The sequence below is a fragment of the Bison bison genome, unplaced genomic scaffold (assembly GCF_000754665.1).
Source record: "Bison bison bison isolate TAMUID 2011002044 unplaced genomic scaffold, Bison_UMD1.0 scf7180017864270, whole genome shotgun sequence".
NCBI lineage: Eukaryota > Metazoa > Chordata > Mammalia > Artiodactyla > Bovidae > Bison > Bison bison.
The window spans coordinates 10139315-10163371 of record NW_011494842.1 but is presented as its reverse complement, the minus strand read 5'-3'; the positions used below and the strand labels follow the sequence as shown (position 1 = coordinate 10163371).

General features: G+C 51.3%; 1 protein-coding gene across 1 annotated transcript in view; it reads right to left on the bottom strand.

The window, feature by feature from the left end:
• Positions 1-6: 6 nt before the first annotated feature.
• Positions 7-24057, bottom strand: part of ZFAND3 (zinc finger, AN1-type domain 3) — a 178243-nt gene continuing 154192 nt past the window's right edge. The window contains exon 6 of the mRNA XM_010848741.1: positions 7-1667. Coding sequence (XP_010847043.1) covers positions 1513-1667 — 155 coding nt within the window. The 3' untranslated portion in view covers positions 7-1512. The remainder of the gene's footprint in view (positions 1668-24057) is intronic.

The following is a 24057-nucleotide window of genomic DNA, read 5'->3' as shown; positions in this document are numbered from 1 at the left end:
GGTCTCGGTCCTGAAGCAAGAATTAAGGCTGGAGATTTTGCAGCGGATTCCACTCTGGTTGGGAGGGGTGCCTTGGGGGCGGGGCGTTGGGGGGAAGAGCATGATTCCTTATTTCAGTTTTTGGACCAAAACATCTGTAGTTGCAGGTATTTACTGTTAGTTTGTGGACAGAGCTGAGTGACCATTTGTTGTGGTAAGAAAGGGTTAAGTTGCTGGGTTCAACTCTCCCAGAAGCCTGTGCATGGGCAGCTCCAAACGGCCTGGGTCCGAAGGGGCTCTGGGCGTCCAGGCCCCTGCTCAGGCTCTCAAGCGCCCCTCTTCCCTCCTACCCCCCCACCCACCTGACTGGTGAGCACTTCCTAACAGGCCAAACAGGCCCGTCCCCGCCTGGCCTCTACTCCACCCCTCTGCCCTCTGGAGAGGCGCAGGCTGAGCCACACGCCCTCCCTGCCCACCCACGAACCATGCTCTAGACAGACCCACCTCTGTCCCGGCGGCGGGCGCTGCCCCCTCAAACAAGCCTCTGTGGCAGAGCAGGCTGGCGGCCCGGGGACCGCGGGGCCGCACGGACCTGAGGGGCGAGGCCCCTCCTGCTGCACAGGACGGAGCTGTGGGCAGCGTCCAGCACGGCCGTCGATTCCTGGTGGCTATGAAACATCTTTAAAAGAACCTAGCAGTAGAGGCCAGTCTGTTGGCCACAGCTGCTGTGCTGCAATTAGCCGTATTTGATCAGTGCCGGATCCCTGCACTCGGCGGATGGCAGGCCAGAGCTGTGGGGTCAGGACGCCCAGTCGCTTCTTGTGACCAGGGAGGGGCCTGTGTAGAAAAGGTGGTTCTTGTTCGTGGGCTAGTCTTGAGTGGAGCTAATTTTCAAAGTGAGGTTATTGTTTCTCGTCCCGTGTGATGAGTTTTTTCATATTAATTCAGGTAAAAAAATTTAAGAACCTGCCCCCACCCCCATTTCCTGCTCAGTGGGAGAGTGAGGCCACCCCCAGCCCAGCCACGGGCTGATCTCAGCAGCTGCCTGCGGCCCAGGCACGTCTGGCCGTCAGGGGTCCTGGCTACCGGGACTAAGGACAGTGGAGAGGTGAAGGCCGGACGCTAACCAGAGCTTCCGGCAAAGCCACGTGCGTCGTGGGGACTTGAACACCAGCTTCTCCTCTAGTGACTCAGAGTCTCCGTCTGGAACGCTTTCCACTTAAGGCTTTTTTAAGTTTGACTCCAGCAGTGACAGGTATGTGTGGTTTTAAATCCACTAGCCATGCTCAAAAAAAATATTCTTCATGTTTTAATTTTATACAATGGCTAGCAGGCACCTTAGAAACCAGCCAGAAATCAATTTCAACCACCATCAACCCCTAAACTACAGTACCAGGATGGCTGGCTAAGGAAAGGAAACAGACTGGCTGTAGTCTGACGCGTGCCCAGTACAAGGTGTCTGGCTGACTTTGTCCTAAATAAGGCTAACATTAGTGAACTAAGAACAGCGTCACGTGGCGGCCAAGCCGGCCTTCAGGAGCACCCCTCCCCGATGCGCTGGCAAGAGCGCCCCACTTTCCGGTCCAGTTTCACCATTTTCATGATGGCTTCCTCTCGGCCACGGCCCATGTGGTCAAACGTACAGTCATGCTGCTCAGGGAGGCGATGCAACATACAGAACACGTAACCTGCAGCAGTGGGAGAAGCAGAGAAGACAGGGTTAGGGTGGCCCGTGGGCCCAGCTCCCGCTCAGGTCTGGAGAGTGGACAGTGGTCACAGCGCGGGTTCCTGCTGTTATGACCCCCCAACAAGCGTAGCAGCACGTGCACGGGAGTCCAGGGGCTCCTGCTGCACTGAGGGTGGAACCCAAGGCGCCCACGCAGTGCCTCCCTCAGACACGCGTGGCCGGCAGCCCCACGCGGGTGTCAGCGAGCACAGAGCTCACTCCTGGCCGGAGCCAGCCTCAGTACCCAGCTCAGGACACCCACTGCTTCTAAAAGGTTGAGGGAAACCACACACACACGAGTGGGGCTCTCCAGGAAAAACGGGTCATTTCAAGGGCTGGAGAAGGTACCGTATTTAAAGGTAAAGAACAGAAATGTTGAGTCCAGTTGGTGTCTCAGTGGAGCCGGATACTTTCAACCCCACCTGGGGGGCGAGGAGGTGAGGCCCCCCCCGCCACTGCCCCGGGCCTGCCTCCTCCTGGGAGTGGGCAGGCCGCGGGCCAGGCTCTCTGCAACCGAGATGCTGCAGAAGGAAGAGCTGAGGAGAGGGCACAAGGGCATGGGCTGCGTCGGGCGGTGGACAGTCATCTGAGTTTCCTGGGTCTGTCTGGCCCTTTCTTTCAGGGAAGGTGCAGGAGATCTGGGCTGGCTCCCCCATCACCTCATCCCATCAGCTCTTATCTGGTCACACCTCCAGGTCCCAGAGGCCTGAGCTGCAGAGAATCGGAATCCTTTCCTGAACCTCCTCCTGGGGCCTGTACACCAGTGTGCGCCATACCGTTCCCCAGGCAAACAGCATCTCATCTCAGATCTCTCTCAAGCCCAGGCCCCCGCAGGCAGAACGAAGGGCAGCGCCCCGGGGTCCACTGCCCTCCATCCTCCACTCCCTTCAGAGAAAACGGGGCCGAGGCAGTGATCTCAGGACAGTGGGAGCTGAAGCAAAGACTGGCTACGAAGGACAACAGCTGCTTTCCCCAGAGACGATGCCTCAGGACACTCACAGTCCTGCTCTGATGTCCTGATCACACCCAGTGCAGACACATGCCCACGGCCTGAGCAAACAGGCCGAGCCCGAACAATCCATTGTATGAAAAAACACTATTAACTGCTTCCCAGGGAGAGCAGGGCAGTGTGTTTGAGTCTAAATCAGGACGAGGTTTGAGGGAAGGAACAGATGAAACTGCATCTCCCAAGAAGCTGAGCTCCCACTTGGCCCAAAAGCAAAGTGAAGATTAATGAGCCCGTGTGTTATATTTACTGATAAGTTCATTACTTGAAGATATTGGATACCAGTTGTCTTTCTCCTAAAGGATTTCGCAGCAGAAGCGTGGATGGCCTCAATATGCATCCTTCGTCTGACGAGCACAATCATCTTTTTGGAGCAAAGCCCACCCCGGCAGGGAGAAGCGACTGCCAGGTTGAGGCGGGGGTGGGGGCACTGGCCAGCCGCACAGCAGCCGGAAGTGAGTGGAGACATTTCTGTCGCCAAGGCTTAACGTGTTTCTACACCTTCAGCATCTCTAATAAGGGCGGGAGGCCCCCTGCTGCCCTTCCCTGCCTTCAAGATATTGGGGTGATGCAGAAGAGGGTCCCCAGGGCTCTCCTCTCCTCCTGATGGATGGTGCTGGCTGAATAAAAGTAGCAGGAAATGGATTAGCCCTGAAATTAACTCAGCCCTGGCTCAGTCTAACACCTCATTAGTCAAAGGCAGACTGGGAAGGAGGGGAGAGGCTCAGGTCTCACCACACCCCCTCACAGCTCCGCCGCAGCCCGCCTTCTGCCGACTCCAGGCGACCACCAACTCGATGGGTGGACCGGAGGGCCTGCGTTCTGTCTGGAAAAGGAAGCCGGGTACCACGACCACAATAACCCTGGATATTCTCCCCCCACCTGGGGATTCTCCTCAGCCAGGAACACCTTATTTCTCTGTGCAGGTTCTGTGTACCTCTCAGGCACACCTTGACACTTGGCTTTGATTTTTGAAATGTGGAAACTACTGAACAGGTAATTGTGGGAGTAGAGCTGGTTAAAAAAGAAAAAAAAAATTAGATGGCATTCACTGGGGAGAAGTCTGGGGGCAATATTGGAAGGCTCACTTCCCAAGGTTATGCACTGAGGTTAGTAGATGATATAAATTAAGCCCAATTCCCTCTCCTGTCAGGATCGCCCACCAAGTGGAAGATACATGCTAGAACTTCTCCCAAATGCTGAGTAGGTTATCATCTACCAACAACAGCCAGCGGGCTCGGAAGTGTCAGTGGGTGGGGTGGACTGCTGGATACAGGAAAGGGGGCAGGGGACTGGTGGGTGGGCTGAATCTTTATCCTCTTTTCTCGGTACCCACAGACCTGTTTCCACTCAAGTGACATGAATGTTCAATTACTCTCTGATGGAATTCCAGAGACCAAGCTGGGCACATGGAAAGATGCAAAATCAGGCTACTGGGGAACAAGATTATTCTTACTTCAGTGAGGAGCAGTTTCATAGCACAGGGTGTTTACAAACTCTGTCTTGGGTTGGCCAGACTCAAGCTTCCTCACTCCATTCATCAAAAACCAAGTGGGGCCTTTGCAGAGAGGGTCAGCCAGGGGGAGAGAAAGCAGAAAGGACACAGCTGATCAGCTGCGAAAGGGGCTTCGATACTACCTATCCTTATCACTCTCACTCACATACATATATATTTTCATCTATAGGCTCCTTATGGCCCCACAGTTCAGCGTCAAGTAGTTTTAAAAACAACTTCAATACTCTACTCTTTTGCTTGTGATAGCTCTATATACAGTCCTTGGGAGGCATAAGCAGTAAAGAATATGATGATAAGAATGCCAACCCTCCAAAAGAGAGGAAAACAGCCAAGGTAGAAGTTTTTGAAAAACAAATGGTTCATAATGCTAAACATAGTTTAACCTCAACTGCTCCCCCCGGCGTACCATACACACAAGCTGCCTGGCTCCTGGGAGCCCTGATCACTGCTTCCCACGAAATATTGGCCTAGGAGGAGGCCAAAGAGCTCTGTTAGGGCTCTGTTGGCTCCTCTGTTACCAGAGCTGTTCTTAGTAAATCTGCACAAAACACTCAAGAACGTGGGTGAGCGTTTGTTTGCCAGCATTGAAGAGCACTCGGGACGAGCCCTTGATGAAAAGGGGAGGGTGCAGAAGCAGCTAAGCCCCGTGTCCCATGGCCCCCACTCCAGGCCCCTCTCTCGATGCTGCCTGGCTCGGGCAGGCCATCCTGGGTGAGGGGGGAGGCCAGACCCGCACAGGTGGGTTCAGTCAGCCCAGCCCCCACCTCCCACCCCACCCCAAGCTGCCCTGCAAGGGGTCCAGCAGCTACACCCTCAGGGCTTGACAAAGAAAAGGCCTGCCCAGGTCACCACGGCGGCTGACGGGCATGGGCTCCTCATAAAGGGACTGTGGCTGTGCACAGCAAGAGACAGGGCAGAGCAGAAAGTACAACCCACGCCCCAGCCAGACACCATCCTGGGTGAAGGACACAAGGAGAGGCAGCTCGCGGGTGGAAACGGATGCCGCATAAACGTGAAGGTGCCTCCAGCTGCAGAAAGTGGACCTGAGGTGCATTCTTCCAGGACTCACACAGGTCTGACATGCAGGTTTCTAAAAGCGCTCATCCGGTGGGAACCAAACTTCAGCTTTTAAAGCCAACATCCGAAAGTCATCCATTCCACTCAGACCCCTTCATCCACAGCTAAACCTCACCTCTGCTCCCAGAGAGACGGGTGTGGGTGTTGTGAGACCACCCACCAGGACTGAAACAGTTTTGACAGATGCCACCATTAAGCAAAGATGATACAAAACCAACACCTGACTGACTAGAAGTGCTATGAAAGCTGTAACACTATTTCCTGTTTCACTCACTTGTTTACAAAAATCAGTGACAATAACTGCCCAAGAGAACACCCAAGGCAGAGGAGACAGGTCTCTCCCTCTGAGCACTGCTGGCAGCAGGGCGAGGCCCTGAGCCAGACTGCAGACCTGTCGGCCAGTCCTCCCCGCCCCTCCTCCCTGCCCGTCGGCCGGCCCTCCCCTCCTCCCCGCACCCCGCCCCGTTCCTGCTGTTGGGGGGACGGTGGGTGGAGGAGCTGGAGGACCAAGGGCCGAGCCAGCCTCCCACCTGCAGGCAGCACAGCCCCCACCCTTGACTGAGGCCGGGACCCCCAGCCTCTCTTCCCTCTGAACCTCAGGAACTGAGCGGGGGGTTGGAACTGTCTTTTTCTTCCATGGGATTTCCTAAAGCAGATAAAGCGATGCCAAAATTCACAAAGTCTGAGCTCCTGACATTTTTATTCAAACCCTGCCAGATAGAAATGTGGCTTATTGGCTTTATCTTGGAGTAAAAACCCCCACTTAGAGCTGGAGTCGGACTTCCCCAGCGGTCCAGGGGGTTAAGCCTCTGTGCGCCCAGCGCAGGCGGCGCAGGTTCGATCCCCGGTCGGGGAACCAGACGCCACACGCACAGCTAAGGCTGCGTGCCCCGTGACGATCAAAGATCCCGCGCGCCACAACAGGAGGCCCGGCGCAGCCAAGTAAATGCTAAAAAAGACAATAAAGCTGGCGAAACTGCGCAGGTCTGGATACTTACGGACTTTAATTAAACATCTGTTTTCTGACAAACTTCCCCACTTGGGGGCTCTCCCAAGACGGCCACGTTAGGGAGGCCTCAGACCAGGGTGGGCCTCGGCTCCAGTGCTTCCGTGTTTTCACCCCACTCACAAGAAATGCTGCACACTTTCTTGCTCATTTGGATTTCATATGTCAGAGGTTCCAGCAGACCCTAGAAACACTGGCATGCCTGGGGGAGCGCGGCGCTGCGAGGGCGTCTCGGGCGCGGCCCTGGGTGGTGCTGTGTGAGCGTGCTGCACTGACACGCCCGTCCCTGCACGCTTCCCACCAGTGACGAGCCCCAGGCAGCTGTGTCCCGGCAGGAGGACAATCAGACACCTGTTATTCAGACAGCAAACACGGCCCGCCCCAGACCTCCCAGAGCTCTCCGAGACACCTTGGTAACGGGCCCTCCAAATCTCAGCTCATCCGTAAGGACCATTTGCTCTCTGAATTGTCCATTTCAATGTAAACAACAATTATGCCTGACTCACATCTGAAATGACTGGGCAAGCTCGTTATAAAGAATCACACTTTTCCAACAACACAGAAGTTTCTTAAAATGCAGGACGGCTAACTGACCTCAGAGCTCGTTTAAAAGCGCGCGCTGGGAACAGCAGGCAGCTATAGGAACGCTTGTTGGAAAACATTAGCCACTTACACTCTCACCAGCAGTGATCCCTGGATTACACCGCCTCCACTGACCCAGTGCCCAAGGCAGAATTTGTAGCACAAAAATGCATTACAGGAGTTTAATGCATTTTATCAGGCACGGTACAGGCAAAGCAGATGCAGGTGTTTCGGGAACGGAATGCACCTGTTTCACACTCTCCTCCATCACCGGTTTCACACAGTGGAGGGAAGAGCAATCACACTCCAAGAAACAGAGCTGGACCCCTGCTCCCTGAGTGGCTGACACAGAGCTCGGCGGGGCTGGGGAGAGAACGGGTGGATGCAGTCAGCCACCCAGGGGGCTGGAACCAAAGCCATTGTAAATCACCAAGTGGGCATCAGTCCGTCTGTTTTCCAAGGGCAAGGAGAACCTGCAGTTCACAAGAGCCCAATGTACTCACCAGGCTTCCCGGGTGGCGCCGCCAGTAAAGAACCTGCCTGCCAATGCAGGAGACGTAAGAAATGTGGGTTCGACCCCTGGGTCGGGAAGATCCCCTGGAGGGCATGGCAACCCACTCCAGTACTCCTGCCTGGGGAATCCCATGGACAGAGGAGCCTGGCAGGCTACAAGCCTGCAGGGTCACAAAGAGTCGGACACGACTGAAGCGACTTGGCACACAAGCAGTGCACTCACCCGTTTAATGAAAACCAGTGAACACCACCAAGGCAGCGCTAAAACAGACACAAGTGTTTGTTTTCCTCCAAATCAATTAAAATATCAAGTTAAACACAAGCTAAATGCTACAACACAAAGCACTGTGACAGAAGGCCGAGGCACACGAGCCCGCGCAGAGCCGGGGCGCGGGCCCCGAGAGGCGCGTGCATCACAGCCCAGCGTGATGGAGCTCCCGGCACGGTGTGCACAGCTACAGACAACCCACCACCCTGGTCTCCTTTATCGTCATCTCTTCAAACCTTCAAGCCTCATTCCTGCAAAAGCTCTGACCTCTTTCCTCCATGGGGAATGCCCATCTACTTCTAGGAACATCTTCCATCACCCGACACCCAGGGAACAGGTCTTCCACCTCTCATTTCTGCCTGTTTTTCAACGGTGTGTGTGTGGGAGAGAAAGTGGGCCAGACCTGGGGCTGGGCACCTGCCCCAGGAAGGAACCCTTGCCTTCAGCTTGGACCTGTGAGAGCCACCTCCCCCCACCCCGATTTCCCTCTGTGAGCTCTTTAACCCCCCGGAGCAGGAGGAGAAGGGGGCTGGCTGCAGGCTCACATCACAACCAGGCTGTGTTATCTAGAGAGGAGCATGTATTTAAAAACTAAGAAAATGGCTCAAGGCAGTTTATGCCACAGGAATAATGACTTGCTCTTTCAAATATCATTTTATTTCAGTAGCTGAAAACACGTAGCATTACCCTCTTAGAACCCAGAGCAGTTTTCAAAATCCAAAAACCCTAGAAGATGCCAGCACTCCTGGCCAGCTCCCCCGCCCCCCTCCAGCCCCCACCCTGGGGGGCCTCGGGGGAGTCGTGAGGAACTGCTTTCCAGAGGAGACCTCATCCTTCTCTCCCAGGCTCCTGACTGGCTGGCCTTCTTCTTCAACAGTCTCCTGTCTGTAGAGCTGACCTTCTCAAACAGAGGGCTCCTAGAAAACCAACTCCAAACCTGCAGCAGAGACAAGAGAAGGGTTGAGCCTGTCCTACCCAAGAGAGGCCGAGGGCAAAGGGGGCAACCCAGCTGCCAGGCCTCCCTGAAGGCTACGCTGGCAAGAGCCAGTCCATCAAGTCACAGGGCATCTGAGTGTCAGGGCCGTCGGGACATGAGACTGCAGATGCTGCGTGCCTCTCCAGAACAGCGCTGGAGCGAGAGAGGAACGCCCGCCCCTTTTTCTCTGCCGGCCTTCCAGTCCACAGGCTGGGGTCAAGGGGGAGGACAAATACAACAGACCCTCCGGTTAGTGCCCCCTTGCTACGGCAGGTCCCTTATGGGGAAACTCAAGTTCTCTTTCTGAAGAATCCAGTAAGGAGCCCAAATGCTGGATTCCGTTCCAGCTGCACGGCCCCGACAGCCATGTGGCTGCTGCTGAGCCATCTAGCCTTTCAGACCACAGGCGTGGCTCCGATAAATGGGGTTGTTACAGCCATTAAGGGCCAGAGCAGCTGAAGCCTGACTCGAGGAAGACCCGCTCACCCGTCGGGCTTCAAGGCTGGGCCCCCCGCTCTGCCCCCACCTGCAAGGCTTGCTCATCCTGTCACCTCCTCTGCCGCTCAGTCTACACTCTGCTCCTGTCTCCTATGACAAAGGAGAGACAACAAGGAAATCTTCCTGTGAGTGTGCGATGCACACGTCTCCTCTGTCCCTCTGCACAAACCCCTCTGCATACCATAAATGCGCTGCCATAAGCTGACAAGCTCAATAAAGACTTCTGTTGAAGATATGCAAATTTTAGAAAAACCTGATTAAATATATGACTACACAGGGCAGCCTGGAAAGCAGTCAGTGGTTAGGGACCCCATGAAAGGGATGCGGAAACTCTGCAAGCACAGCAGGGAACAACTTCTCTGCTCCTGTGAAGGCTTCTCCCCGGATGGCTGACAAGTCTGCAAGCCTCTCTCCGAAGCAGAGGCAGACCATGTGTGTTTCCAAGTTTGGTCATGTACTGACTGCGTGCAGAAAAGCCCATGTCTACTTCCCGAGACTGCCAGGCTGGGAGCTGGTGAGAGAGGCTGAGTGAGAAAGGAATGGGCTGGAGACGCTGCAGACACGACGCTTCACCTCTGCTGTGCCAGCGCCGCCGCACCCGTCCTGTGTGCTTCTCGAAGGGAGTCTCGTGCTTGTTGTCGCCACACAACTCAAAAAGGTCATTCTGAGGGCCTCAAGGGTACAAGCACGCTTTTCTCTATTTTCACAAATTTGGGCTTTAAGGTCACAGGCCCCACAACATCTGCTGTGCGCATGTGTGTGGCAGGAGGGCGGGGTGGAGAGAAGAAGGCCAGAGAAGCGAGCTAAAGTTGGTTAAACACACCTCTCCTGGAGGGAAAGAGGCTTACTCTGCGGCAGAGAAATGTTTTAGCTGAAGAGATGAGCTCAAATTTGAAGTCCAACTATAAACTATATACACTTAGAAACTCCCACCGAATGGACAGCCCACTCCAGGATTTGGGAGACTTCCTGTCTAGATGTGAGGGAGGAGCTGACCTCATACCCAGCTCCTTCACCGAATAGTTCCAGTCTGGGTATTAAAGAACCCCATGAACAGAACCTGAACATTTCTCAATCCCAAGGGCCCTAGTTGGTTCTGACAGATCTGAACAGCCGACTCCCCATGGGCTCTGTGGTGCCCAGTTTTCCGTGTTGCCCTTCTCCTCTGGTAGCACCTCATCTTCTGTCCTTTAAATATTAGAAGTATTCAGTGCTGGATCCCTTGTTCTCTCCCAAGGTTTAAATTCTAACTGCACATGCTGCCCCCTCTGAACTGTCTCTCTGCCCAGACCACTCTTCAGAGCTCCATGCCGCCATATCCAATTAACTCCTTGCTATCTTGGCTACCTCAATTGTAAGATGTCCAAAATGGAACACACACCTCCTCCTTCAGTGTCCCCCAACCTAGGAGAACAGGGCCACCACGCAGACAATGGCTGTGACATGACCCTGGAGCCATCACGGCATCCTCCCCAACGTTCACATTCAGTTAGCAAGCGCTGTGGATCCTGCTTCTAAAAACCAAATCCACTCTCTTCTTCCCATCCACACAGCAGCCACCTGGTCAGAACCACCAGTACCTCATGCCCAGGCCGCTGCCCAGCCTCCTCCAGCAGGCAGAGTGAGCCCACACACCCCGACCTGTGCAGCACACTCTCATTTAGCCTTGGTCATTAGCCGCCTTAGCACTTCTGCTCCTGGCAGCCTCCCGCTCTTCGCACCACCCACCCCTGTACTCCATGTTCAAGACACAGGGACCTCACTGCGTTCTTGATCCTGAAGGTCTTGGCTTCAACGGCTCTTCCTCAGGAAGATCTTCCTGGAGCCTCAGATTAGGCTAGGGACCTATTATATGCTTTCATCTCCTGGACTTTTCCTTCAATCACTAGTCACAGTTATAATTTTCGGGTCATTTGTGTAGGTTTTTTTTGTTTTTTTTTTTTCCATTTAACTTGTTTTCCTGACGAGATTTCATGAAAGCAAAAAGGCTGCCTCTATAACTGGCCACATGACATGCCTCCAACGGCTACAACGGCGTGCGGCTCACTCAAAGGTTAGTCACAAACCATGGTTTCCACTGCTTTCAAAAGATTCATGCACCCCAATGGTCACAGCAGTACTATTTATAATAACCAAGACACTGAAACAACCTCCTGTGGCAGGAGCGAGCGCAGCACAAGACGGAACAGCACGGAGGCCCAGGCCCGGGGCACGGTGAGCCAGGCCTCCGCCTCCGACCACGGGGCCGCCAAGCGCCCACGGCGCGGCCCGCCACCTGTCTCCACGCCCTCCAAGCCTTCTCCCTCACTCTCAGACGGATTTCTTTTTTTTTTTAAGGCTAATTGAATTGACATGTACTTTTTTCACACTAGTTAATTAATTCCTCTTCTAATAGGTCATATGTGAATATAACAGAAATTCAGTTTGTATAAAATGATATTCAGCAAAAAGTCAGTCTCCCATCCCATTCTCTCAGTTACCAACCCAGAGGCAAAGCAACCACCAGCTCTGACACACCTTTGAGAGTCTGAGCATACATGTATGTTTGTGTTTTAAACTCATAAATCCCATCATGAAATTCACTGCGTAAACCCCTCAGTGCCTGCCCACTACTTTTAGAATAAAATTCTGACACCTGCGAAGGCCTCCCGGCCCATCCAGCCCCCAACCGCTTCACACGTGCGCTCGGATTCTCAGATTCGGACGCCAAGCAGCTCCAGCCTCCAGGGCGGTTGGCTGCTCTTCCCCAGTGCTCTGGACGGCCGGCTCTCCCAGCTTCTGTGTCTCAGCCCCGCAGGCTCCACATCCGGTCCGTCTCGGCACGCACTCCTCTCAGAAGCTTCTCGTTCACCTGCTCCCTCACAGACTGCATCTTTCCCCCAGAGAAGAAAGCACCACGAGGGCAGGGCCAGTGACAGTTCTGTTCTCTGTTCCTCGGGAGCTCAATAAAGATTCGCAGAATGAATAAATAATCTGAGTCAACATTTTACACAAAGAAAAGGACTTTCAGCAGTAAAAAGAACATTTAACCCTGGTGCCTGTGCCCCTCGGCCCCTCTCCCAGAGAAGGACCCTGAGCGCCACGCGGCCGACCCCCGGCCCCTGGGGACCAGGAGGCGGCCCACGGAGGCCGCACGGCCGGCCCTTGGTGCCCTGGGGACCAGCTGGAGCAGGCACACTCTCAAGACGATCACTGCCTGGTCTCAGCTTCCGATGGATTCCTTGTTTTTCCCTCCAGTACCAAGTTTGCTTTCCTAATTATGCTTCTCTGTTGCCATTATTAATATGAGCCTATATTCACTGAGCTCACTCTGAGAGGCAACCCAGAAACGTCCAAAATGGCATTAGATGCTCTCCTGGAACTAACTCATGATCACAAACGAGCTGAGCACAGACAACGGAGAACCGGATATAACCATGTAGGTTTCCCCTGACATTTCTCATTTTACCCTAGTATTTTGGCCAATTACTCCAGATTCTGAGGAAAATTAATCCTGGGGTAGCATCCAGTTCAAGGGAAGAGCAATGTAATTGATGCAGGAGAATTAACACAAAGCTGGGCCTTATCTGTACGTCTGGAACTTTCCTCCTCTGAACCTGTAACACTGTAATACATGGCTCTAGAGAACACAAGTCATCAAACGTACTAATCACAAGAATGCACAAACTCCATCGTGTGCTGACTCGCACTCCCATCTTCCACTGCAGAGCAGAGGCTGGCCGCTGCAGGGTGGGGGTCCTCACGGGCCAGGGAGGAAGAGCCCCGCTCCCCTCCTTGAGGGACAAGCGGGCCGCCACTGGACGAAGCCTCCCAGACCCATAGGACAGCAGCCACAGCCTCTGCCCGCCACCTCCCGCCCTTTGGCCTAACAACCCATTTCCGGCATCACAAGGAGCATCTTCACGGATACTTCGCAGAAACTGTGGCCAGAAAAGAGCATGTGACACATGCACGAAAACGCCCCCCGCCCCCCCTCCGCCGCAGCCCCAGAGAACTTGCTGGAATAAGGGGAGCGGGCCTGGCCATCTGCAATGGGAGGCAGCCCCAGGGGGAGGTGCCCACAGGCCAGGCACCCGTGCCCAGGCGTGCAGCAGGCACTGCACGCACGCGTTACCTGCACAGCAGTGGATGAGGCACCCAAAGCAAAGAGGGGCGTTTCTTGTCATCCAGCCATGTCCCAGGCACTGTTCTGGGGCAGAGAGTACCCTGAACGGTTGGAGTAGCCCTAGCACAACTCCACAGGCGACGAGAGGAAGACCGCAGCCTCCAAGCCCCTGGAGGGAAGCGGAGGGCCTCCCCAGTGCACACCACCCCGGGAGCCCGTGCCGGGGCCCCCGCCCCTTCCATGCTGTTCTCTCCCCGCTTCTTTGTGCCTCGGTAACCACGGCTGCCTTAACTCCGGACCCATAGCACAGGGTGTTCTCTGGATGGCAGCTCGAGGGCAGGTCAAGTCTGGAGGACTGAGCCTCCACACCAGGAGGGCTCTGCATTGCTGCCCCCATCCCTCTCAGAGCGCAGAAGAGGCCTTCATTCCCTACTGGGTTCCGCCTTGCTCCCAGCAGGGATGGGAATGACGTCTGGCCAACAAGGAGACACGGAGAGGTGGGAACTTCTAGAGAAGCCAGCTGATGCAGCTACTTAGGGCACTTCGATAATTTACAGGACAGACTCCTCTCCCCTTTCAGTCTGGGGCCTCTGAACTCTGCTCCCGGATCTCACGGTCAGTCCTGACCACCCACATGTGCAGTGTGACAGCGTGTCTCCCGCCAGCTCCCAGCACTTCCTCCTTGCCTCACCGGCACTTGAGTCTCTGGGTCTCAGGCCCTTTGTGGCTCTGTCCCCAGGACCCAGCTCCCTGGTGGCGTGACTTGGAGTCTCAAAGGCGGAAGCGTTTGGGTGACACCAGGCAATGAATGAGAGCCAGCGACCCACCATCACAGCACCTGGGGCTCCGGTTACAGCAGCCTTCTCACATTAGTCTTCCAAAAACGCCTCACTCCCCGAATGCAAGTTCTCGTTCAGTGACGCTGCAGAGCCCGTGTTGCTGTCTGGTCACGGTTCTTATCGGGCTCACTGCCGGCAACAGGCAGCCAAACTTGAAGCAAGCGGCAAGGCTCTGCCTGGAGCCTGCCTCTCCAGGGCCCGAGAGTCGAGGTGTAAGGACTCTCACGTGATCGTATCAGAACCTTGGTCTGCTTAGGTAAAAGCACTTTCCAGAAGCAGAAACCAACTTCATTGATATTGATCTCTTCAGAGGAAAGGTGCTATAGAAATCTCATCTAATAAATAAAGGATTCAAACTCCAGTGTTGGGCTGTCAGTCCAGGAAGGGAAAGGAGCTATCAGGCTCAAGGAGTCAAGAGTATTTATTGGTCATCTGTGCACTGTTTACAGAGCTCTATTCTAGGGGCTGGGTGGAAGAGAAGAAGAAGAAAAAAGTCACTAGTTCCTGCCTTTAAAGACAGCTAAAGATGCACAGAGAGGAAAATGCTGAAGGACACAAGAAGCAAAGCAAGAAATCAACTGCAAATAAAATCAATATGCTCCAGCTCCGTGTAATAAATCGGGGGCACTGAGGAGAGGTCACTGGCTAAGGTGTCCTGGAGGAGGTATTTTCAAGGAAAACAAGGACATGAATTAGCACTCAGGAGAAAATGGAATGAACACGTCAGTAAGAATTAAGTGCCGCTGTGTCTCACATTACCCAGGCGCAGCGGGGGACACAGAGGTGGCAACGCCATGGCCTGTCCTCCAGAAGCGTCATATCCCAGTGAGTGACAAGGGGCACATGGGACAAGGGAACCCATTCAGAAGGCGACATAAACTGTCACCTGTCACTGGACTGCATCACTGAGGTGGGGAAGAGCTCAAGGAGCAGCCAAGACCCACACGGCTGGAAAGAGGGACAAGGCACCCTGCAGTCACACACTCGCTGTCTAGGGCACCCATGGCCCAGGGTGGGAACACGTGAAAGTGGTGGGAGCTCAACAGACCTGGGTTCTGTGCCAGCTGCTTCCTTAATATTTCTTCAAATGACTTCAAAGCTTGAGTTTTCCACCTCTGTAAAATGGACCATCTGTCCACCCATGCTAAGGGTCACACAATATAACATGGTTTCAGGCATCTAGTGCAAAGTAGGTGCTCAATAAAGCTGCTCTTCCTGCACCCAGAGGGTCACAGCTGCAGTGGTACAGGGCTCACCCATCCGCTCACCGAGGCAGCACCACACACCAGGTGCTATGGCAGGGCCAAGAGCGGCCGAAGAACACAGCATCAGCCTGTCCTCCAGGGCTCACGGTGTGAAGAAGGGCAGACAGACGGCCCGAGTGTGCTCTGAGAACTCCAGCAACGGGGCTAACCGGGGGCCCCACAGACGGCTTCTGAGCGGCCCCACGAGGAGATCAGCAGGGGAAAGGTTTCGTCACAGAGACATCCACATTTTGTGAGGGCCCCTGATGGAGCAAACCGTGGAGACGAGCCCTGAGCCCAGCCTGGCCGTCCTGCCCCGCCTCGCCTCTGCACCCCCACACTGTTCTCCAGGCCCCATACATGGACTTGGGCCTGGAGGACTGGGGGTGCTGGGAAGCCAAAGCTACCGTGAGGAGATGGCTTGCAGGACAGGAAGGTGATTTGTGACAGGTCTGTCCAGAGGGCAGAGAGCCGAGAAAGAAGGGCATGTTATACAGAGAGGGCAGTGTTTGTTAGTGCAGTGGAGGAAGCACCTAGTCAGTCTAAGCTGCCTGGCAATAAGACAGGCCTCACCCCTCCAGGCTGGACCTACACAGGGGCTGGACTACCTGCCAGGGCCCTGCTGATGCCATTTCTGCAGTGTTGGGTCAGGAAGCTGGACAGGCACCAGATGAGTAACTTCTAGGTCATTTCAGTGCTTGGACTCTGAGTAAAGAGAGTGATGGGGTTGATAGGCAGCAATGGGAGACTGGTGTGGTTACACACAGTAGGTCTGTGACCTGCCAGTCTCTGTGACCTCCAAAGAGCCCATCTTGTCCATCTGGAAATGAATCACAGGTTTTACTTAGGCAAATACACCCATCTGCAAAGTAGAGTATTTAACTAAGCCAAAAGCGTATCACATAATTTTAATTAGACCAAGCAAGCAATGCTCCTCTGAGAGCATGTATGTCTTGACTGATTCTCCCCCTCTACCAATAAAAATTCAAGGCAGATAAAGGTATGTAAAAATAAATAATGCTAAGGTTTTCTATCTAAACCTTATTCTTTAAGCTAGTTATTCCCTTGGGGAAAGCTCGGGTTTTACATGTACGCTGGCATCAAGAGTCTCCATGGAGACCAGCCCCGATGTTCTCCTATGCACCTGCTCAGGCCTGCCTTCACACACAACCACAAAAGGACTTTTCCCCTAAAGAGCGCCCGGAGGTTCGCCAGAGCGCCACGCTTCTCTGACTTCTGACTTGTTCTTGCATGTTATCAGCCAATACTGGTGGGGTGCCCACCCAGGCCACATTAGCCAGGGCTGTGAGAGCCAGAGCAGCACGTGGCGCTGGCCTCTGGGGAGCTTAGGGTCTACAGGAGAGTGGAGAGCAGCGGAGGAAGGCGTGTGGCACACACGAAGACGACGCAAACCTCCAAGTGCGAGAGAAGGGAGTTGCCTAGATCTGATATAAAACCTCTGATGTGGATGACCTCACTGGAAATTTCTAGTAACTCTCTTTTGTCTTAAGTTATCTTTGCATTCCTATAAAAACAAGCTATGAAGCATGTAGGTAGTGTGTGAAACCCTGGGGTCTGTTAGAACTGCCTGGGCAGCTGCACTTGCGCTTTCTGAAGAAGTGCCCTCAGCTACTCAGGCACTCCGCAGTGCTGGTCTCAGGCCCGCGCTTCTTAGGAAGTTCTACTCCGGAGGGAGTCAGAGAGATGAGGAGGAAGACGGAGGGTGTTTAGCAGCAGCAGCAGATTATCTACGTGCAATGTACCGAACACAATTTGTTATAACTACACACATAAAAGACATTAAAGAGGACATTTCTCCACCAATATTTTGTGAGCAATTTGTTATTATTTTGAAAGAAATAGTATTTCAATCCTATTATTTTGACTAAATACTATTTTTTACCACAACTACTCTAATTTGGTGACATTTTGCTGCAAATGATCCATATAAGAGTCCCAAGTCCTGAACCAGGTTCTGGAGTCTGAACGAAGAAGTTAAGAGAATAATGTGTATTAATTTGGGGGAAAGAAAGGCCAAGAAATCTTCTGGGTACTTCAGAGGAGATAAGAACAGAAGTCCAGCGGGGGACACGCAAGGATACGAAATGAGAAGCTGCACTCAGTGGGGGCTGAAAGCCGTGCTGGGGGCAGGGAGTGGTGAGCAGTCTTTCGGTCAGAAACTCCTCAGCACTCCTTGAGTATCAGATTAAAGCCCGCGTAAGCACACAGGTGTGATATGAGGCTGTGGCCATCTCTCTGGCCTTAGTTTCCTCCTTTACCCAAGGGTGGGGAGGTTGGACTGATGAATGATTGCTAAGGCCCCCTCTAATCCTGGTGCTATGTGATCCTATTACCTATTACCCACAATCTGTGTGTGTGATTTTGTATTGTGGTAAAAGCATTTAATTCAAACAAAGCATTTCAAAGCACTGCTCAGTGTGCCTTGCTTTCATTACCTCAAGTGAGAATAACCCAGAACAGTATCTTGGGTGTCTGCTATGATTTTGGCCTTCAGAAAAGAGGAGTGACCTCAGGTCACAGGTTTCCCCACTACAGCTAGACAGACACGTTATGACCATGAACAAAGAGCATGTGTTTCAACCGTTAAGCACAGGACAGAAAAACTCTTTAAAACACACCTTTGTTAGGCCACATGGTAGCTCACCAGGACTAGAGCAACCATCTGGGGAAAATGTATTTGAACATTTCCTGTGGTTTCCTAAAACGTATTCCACAGGTAACAACTTAAACTCTGTCAGGCCACCTATGAAAAATCTACAGCCGAATCACACATGAACGGTAAAAACAAAACAAAACTGAATGTTTTCTACATGAGATCAAAGAAATGGCAAGGAGGTTCATTCTAGCCAGTACAGTAACACAAAAAAAGAAGTTACAGGCATACAGATTGGAAAGGGCTTCCCTGGTGGCTCAGATGGTAAAGAATCTGCCTCTTATACAGGAGACCCAGATTCAATCCCTGGGTTGGGGAAGATCCCCTGGAGGAAAAAATGGCAACCCACTCCAATATTCTTGCCTGGAGAATTCCATGGACAGAGAAGCCTGGCGGGCTACAGTTCATGGGGTCACAAAGAACTGGAAACGACTGAGGGACTACCACTTCACTCTGGGTTTCCTGGTAGATCAGATGGTACAGAATCCGCCTGCAACTCAGGAGACCCTGGTTCGATTCCTGGGTTGGGAAGATCTGCTGGAGAAGGGGTAGGCTATCCACTACAGTATTCTTGGGCTTCCCTAGTGGCCTCAGCTGGTAAAGAATCCACCTGCAATGTGGGAGACCTGGGTTCGATCCCTGGACTGGGAAGATCCCCTGAAGAGGGGAACAGCTACCCACTCCAGTTTCTGGCCTGGTGAATTCTATGGACTGTATATAGCATGGGGTCGCTAAGAGTTGGACACAACTGAGCCACTTTCACTTTTAGAACTAATAAGTGAACTCAGTAAGGCTGCAAGATAAAAGATGATATACACAAGCTGGTTGCATTTCTGAGTGGCAGCAAAGAACAATCTAAAAATAAAAATATCTATTTATAACAGCATCAACAAACTAAAATACTTCATGGGTTAGACCACTGTTAAAATGGTAATTCTGTAAACCTTTCCAAATGGGCAAGATATCTGAAGTATAAACAGACTCTTCAGAAAACAAGATATATGAGTAGCCAAAAGGCATCTGAAAAGGATGCTTAACATCATGTCACTAGAGAAATGAAAATTAACATACAAGAGAGGGATGGTACCACACAACCATTAGAGTAGCTAAAGTTAAAAAGAATGACAAGATTAAATGCTGGCAAATTATGGAGAACTGGAACCTTAATACACTGTTGATGGGATTTTCTTTTAAAATGTTAATGACCTTTCAACCTGGCAATTCCACCTTCACGTATTTGCCCAAGAAACTAAAACATATGCCCACACAAAGCCTTCTGAGTGAATACTGACAGCAGCTCTAATAATATCCCCAAACTGGCAACAACCCAAATGTATGTCAAATGGCAAATGGATAAACAAATACGGTACTACTGATACAATGCAATAATACTCAACATCAAAGAGGAATGACCTACTGATGTGTGACAACACGGATGAATCTCAGAAACAGCACACTACGTGGACACACAAGACTGCACATACGCAGCAAGAATCCACAGATGCTGAAATTCCAAAAAGGCAAAATTATACCAACAGAGGCAGATCAGTGGTTAACGCAACTGGGGTGGTGTAGGGGCTGACTGAAAATGGGGCACATGGGAACTCCGGAGGGTAACCGAAGTATTCTAAATTCTGAACTTGGTGAGGGCTGTACAACTTAGTTACTAAAACTCACTGAACTTTAAAACAGGTGAATGTTATGATTTATAAATTATATGTCAAAAAATCTATAAAACACACACACCTTACTAACTGGCAAAGAACTAACTGAAATGATTTACTCGTAGAATTTTAAAAATTTACTTTAGTTTTGCAATAAAGCCATTTTTTCCCTCTCCATAAAGAAATATTATCAACAGGGTAATTTTATCAAATAGTTTTATAAAATTATTATTGTGTTGCTATTGCTACGACTGAACTATAGAGATAGTTGCAAATTTGCTAACCAGATGGAAAATATTCACTTCAGGGGACAACGGTCCGCTGGTACACCTGTCAGTAAGGCACGAGTGGGGAACCGACACAGGCTTCAGTAAATGTGAGCTGCGCATTCTGCATTTTAGAACCTGGTCTCTGATGCTCCTTTGTTAGGGAGGGGCTCTTCGTGTCTCCACTCTCTCTCGTCTTGTTAAAGGACATATGGTGCGCTGGGTCTCTGGGATGCAGCAAACTAACGGGCTAAATATATGGAGCTGGTGTTCAGTCAAGGTTTGATTTGTTTTGCTCTAACACCTCAACTTGCAATTTACAAGAGCAGCAGAGGGACTAATCTGTTTGGTTTTAGACCAGAACTCTTATACGTTAAAGATTAAACGGGGAATATGGACAAGCACACTCCTGCTTAAGTAAAAGGACAGTGAGAGTAAAAGGAAGAGAGTAGCAAAGGGAGAAACTTTTATTAGAATCTGCCTCAAAGTGTCAGCTCCTTTTTGCTCTCGTGCCTACCGTAGGCTGCATCAACAGTTTTCTATCGTCATTACCGCTGCTTCTGCTTTGGGGAGGGTGGGCAGCACCTCCTTCCCTTGAACCATAAGGTAAACACACACCCAGCTGCTGCCCCAGAACCGCTGGGACAACTTCAGCCTTTCACCGCCAGACTGGGGATAAAAAACAGGAGCCCCTACAGGGCTGGGATCTTGGTCACCGCACTCTCTACGTGCCACACAGAGTGTGTACTCGACACTGGACGGCAGTAACAAAAACACCTAACCAGCCAAACCAACACCTATCCAGTTTCCCCGGATAGGCTTTCTGACAGACCCCATCTAGAACTCTGTCCATAGAATAAGGCCTTTTATAAGAACACACTGCCTTAGATTCTTTTGAGACACAGGACAGGATGCCAAACGTCCTGACAATTTTAAATCACACTTGAAAGAGAGTTAAAATAAAGGCCTAAGTGTGGGCTTATTTGTGGTGGTTTGTGATGCTGGTGACGCAGGTCACCTACAGGCTCCATAATCAATCACTGCAGCTTCTCGCCCCAGCCCAGACCCGAGGATGCCACCATCTGTTCAGCGTGCAGTCCATCCCCGCCAGGATGGGGACGGCTGTGCTGCGAGCACATTCCTTTCCACTGTGTGCACCAGTTCACATCTTCCCTACATCAGTCCTCTAAAAGAACTCAATAGCCCCCTGGGCTTTTCTGTGTGCTTAACTGGAAAAAAAAAAAAAATTAGATAGTATTGCCCACATTCAAAACCGCTGATTTTCACTGCAAACCGATGTCCACACTCTCCAGACTGGAATCTGGAATCTCTTCCCTCTCTTTTGAGCAGTTTCTCCTCACTCAACCCCAAAGCTCCAGCAGGCCGCACAGAGGTCACCTGCAGACCACCGCCCAGCTTGGCCCACGCAGTCCCTCCTTCTGCGCTTCTGAGTCCCACCCTTCCTCTTATGCCCCGACTGTGGAATCCTGTCCAGAGTCTGCCAGTTGGAATTAACCTCTCCCTCCCCAGATCCCTGTAACATATGGCGTGCACCATGATTAAAGCTCATGGCAGGCTGGCCTGGATGCCGGTTATTTCGTGCATGTGACTGCCTTCCACTTGGGACCAGCAAATTTCCTACTTTGAGTGTATATTTAAATCACCTTGAGGATCCTTGGAAAACTAGCTGATGCCGGGACGAGGCAAAGGTTAAGTACAAGGTCACCCAGAACACACCAAGTTGTGCCAGCGAGCAGGAAACACTTTTCAAAGAAATGGAGGCGTGTCACAAAACATGGAATTCAGCTCAAAGGAATTTCACTGGCCAAACCTGAGACAATTTGAACAACAAAATAATTAAGTACAGCAGTGAATTATAAACCACTGAAAAAATATAAAACCCCATGAATTCATATCAACAAGAGATAAGTACGGGAGAAGGATGCAAATGCTGAATGCAGAGGACTGGAGTCAGAAGAGCATCCTTGCACAACCATCACAGTAGAGATGGGTTCAGGCAAGAAGCATCAGTGATGCTAAATCTAGGAGACAGTTTTGAGGAGGATTAGGACATTTATATAGTCAAAGGATTTCCCACAGATGCTTAACTAGTTAGAATGACAAAAACACACTATTTTTAGAGACATCAGACAACACCCAGACAAGGTGAATGAATCAACATTAATGTATCAATAATGAGAGGCAGATAAATGTCCGTGCCTCCCAATGTAGGGGCTTTGCTGGTGTCTCAGGTGGTAAAGAATCTGCCTGCAATGCAGGAGACCCGGGTTCAGTCCCTGGGCCAGGATGATCCCCTGGAGGAGGACATAGCTACCCACTCCAGTATTCCTGCCTGGAGAATTCCATGGACAGAGGAGCCCGGCGGGCTACAGTCCATGGGTTGCAAAGAGTCAGACACGACTGAGTGACTATTACATCTCTCAGTGTAGAACCCTGAGGGGAATATATCATCGTCCACATAGTATTCTGGCTAGCAATATGTAATCTGAATCTAATCATGAAGAAACATCAGATGAACCCCAAATGAGGAGTGCTCTATTTAAAAAAAAAAGAGGGGGTGGGAAGGGTAAGGAGAAGGGGGTAGAGAAATGTACTCTTTAAAAATGCCAGTGATCACTAAAAACAAAGAAAGGCAATGAAAACAACTTAAGAGTCTTCAAGAGACGTGACAACTAAATGCAATACTTGACCATGGACTGGATTCCATACCAGAGGGCAGAAAATGCTGTTACAAAGTACATTACAGGATCAGCTAGCAAAGCTAGAATATGGACAATAGGTCTGACAGAAGCATCAGTGTCAGTTTGCTAAAGCTGGTAACCGTGCTACGGTTATATAGAATAATTATCCTGAGAAAACACTCACTGGAGTTTACAGGGATAAAGGGCTACAGTGTTTTCAACTCGCTCTCAAAGAGTCTAGGAAAGAGCTTTCAACTTTCGAAAAGTTAAAAAGCAATACCCGGTTACTCTTTCTGATTCGATGTTCAGTGTGAGGCCCAGCCAGTCTACATTTTAGAGGCTTCCCAGAGTGAGAAGTGCCCAGAGCAGGGACCCTCAGAGCAGCTGCACCAGCGTGACCGGGGGCCTGTCAGACGGGCACAGGCCCGCCAAGGCAGGAGCGCTGGCCCAGTGGGCTGTGCGACTCTGATGCCCACTCTGAAATCACTGGCCTAAGCTATGAGCTCCTACACTCTGTGTTCTGGCTTCTACAGCCATCACAAACCTAGGAAATGCTTGATACAAAATCATACCTCAATAAATACTTGCTGAATTTACCTGACAGTGAAAAGGCAGAAATGACCACTGAGGCACTTGAAGTCGATAAACTAAAGGTCCCAGCTAAAGCATCACTCTTTGAGTTTCTAAAGTGAAAATAAAATTTATTTTGAAAGCAGTAAAGGAAGTCAAGATTACTCAAGAGGTTAGTAAAAGCACTGCTGTCCCAAAAGGGGGGCTATCAGCTCACAGTTAAAGTCACTGTCAGTTGAAAATAAGCAACAACGTCCGCAAGCTCTTAGACTGGTATTTAAAAATGAATTCTGCGGCTTTGGGAGGCAATGCACAGCGATGTAAGCAGCATGCGGTGCGCGTCATGCAAGATCTGCTTAGAACACACAGCAGTCACGTGGCTGTGATGCAGCCCAGGTTTGAAGAGGATGGCCAGGTTTCAGAAGAACCCTCTCTAGGTGGCAATGGGAGAGACAAGGCCCCTGTAACGACAACGGGCTGATCAATCTGCCTACTGAGCTGAAAATGAAACAAATAAATCCATGTTTATGCAGTTGTTTTCCATCTTGAGAAGTTAAGGCGCTGAAGATACACTGGGATGCAGGGTATCGTTCCAGCCACACCACATGCCTTTTCTAATTGGCACCCAGAAAGATTTCACAGGAAGAGGGTGTTACTTTGGTATTGTTGACTTAAAGGTTATCTCGTCACAGCAAGGCAGAGGAGAATTCATCTTCAAAATTCACCTCTTCGTTGAAAGACCATGGAGTGTCTTGGCAATTAACAATTCCTATCACCTCTAGCTGTTCCCTATGTAAGAAGGCTCAGAACTCGCCTTACAAATTGCTCTTTTGAAGATCAAAGGGG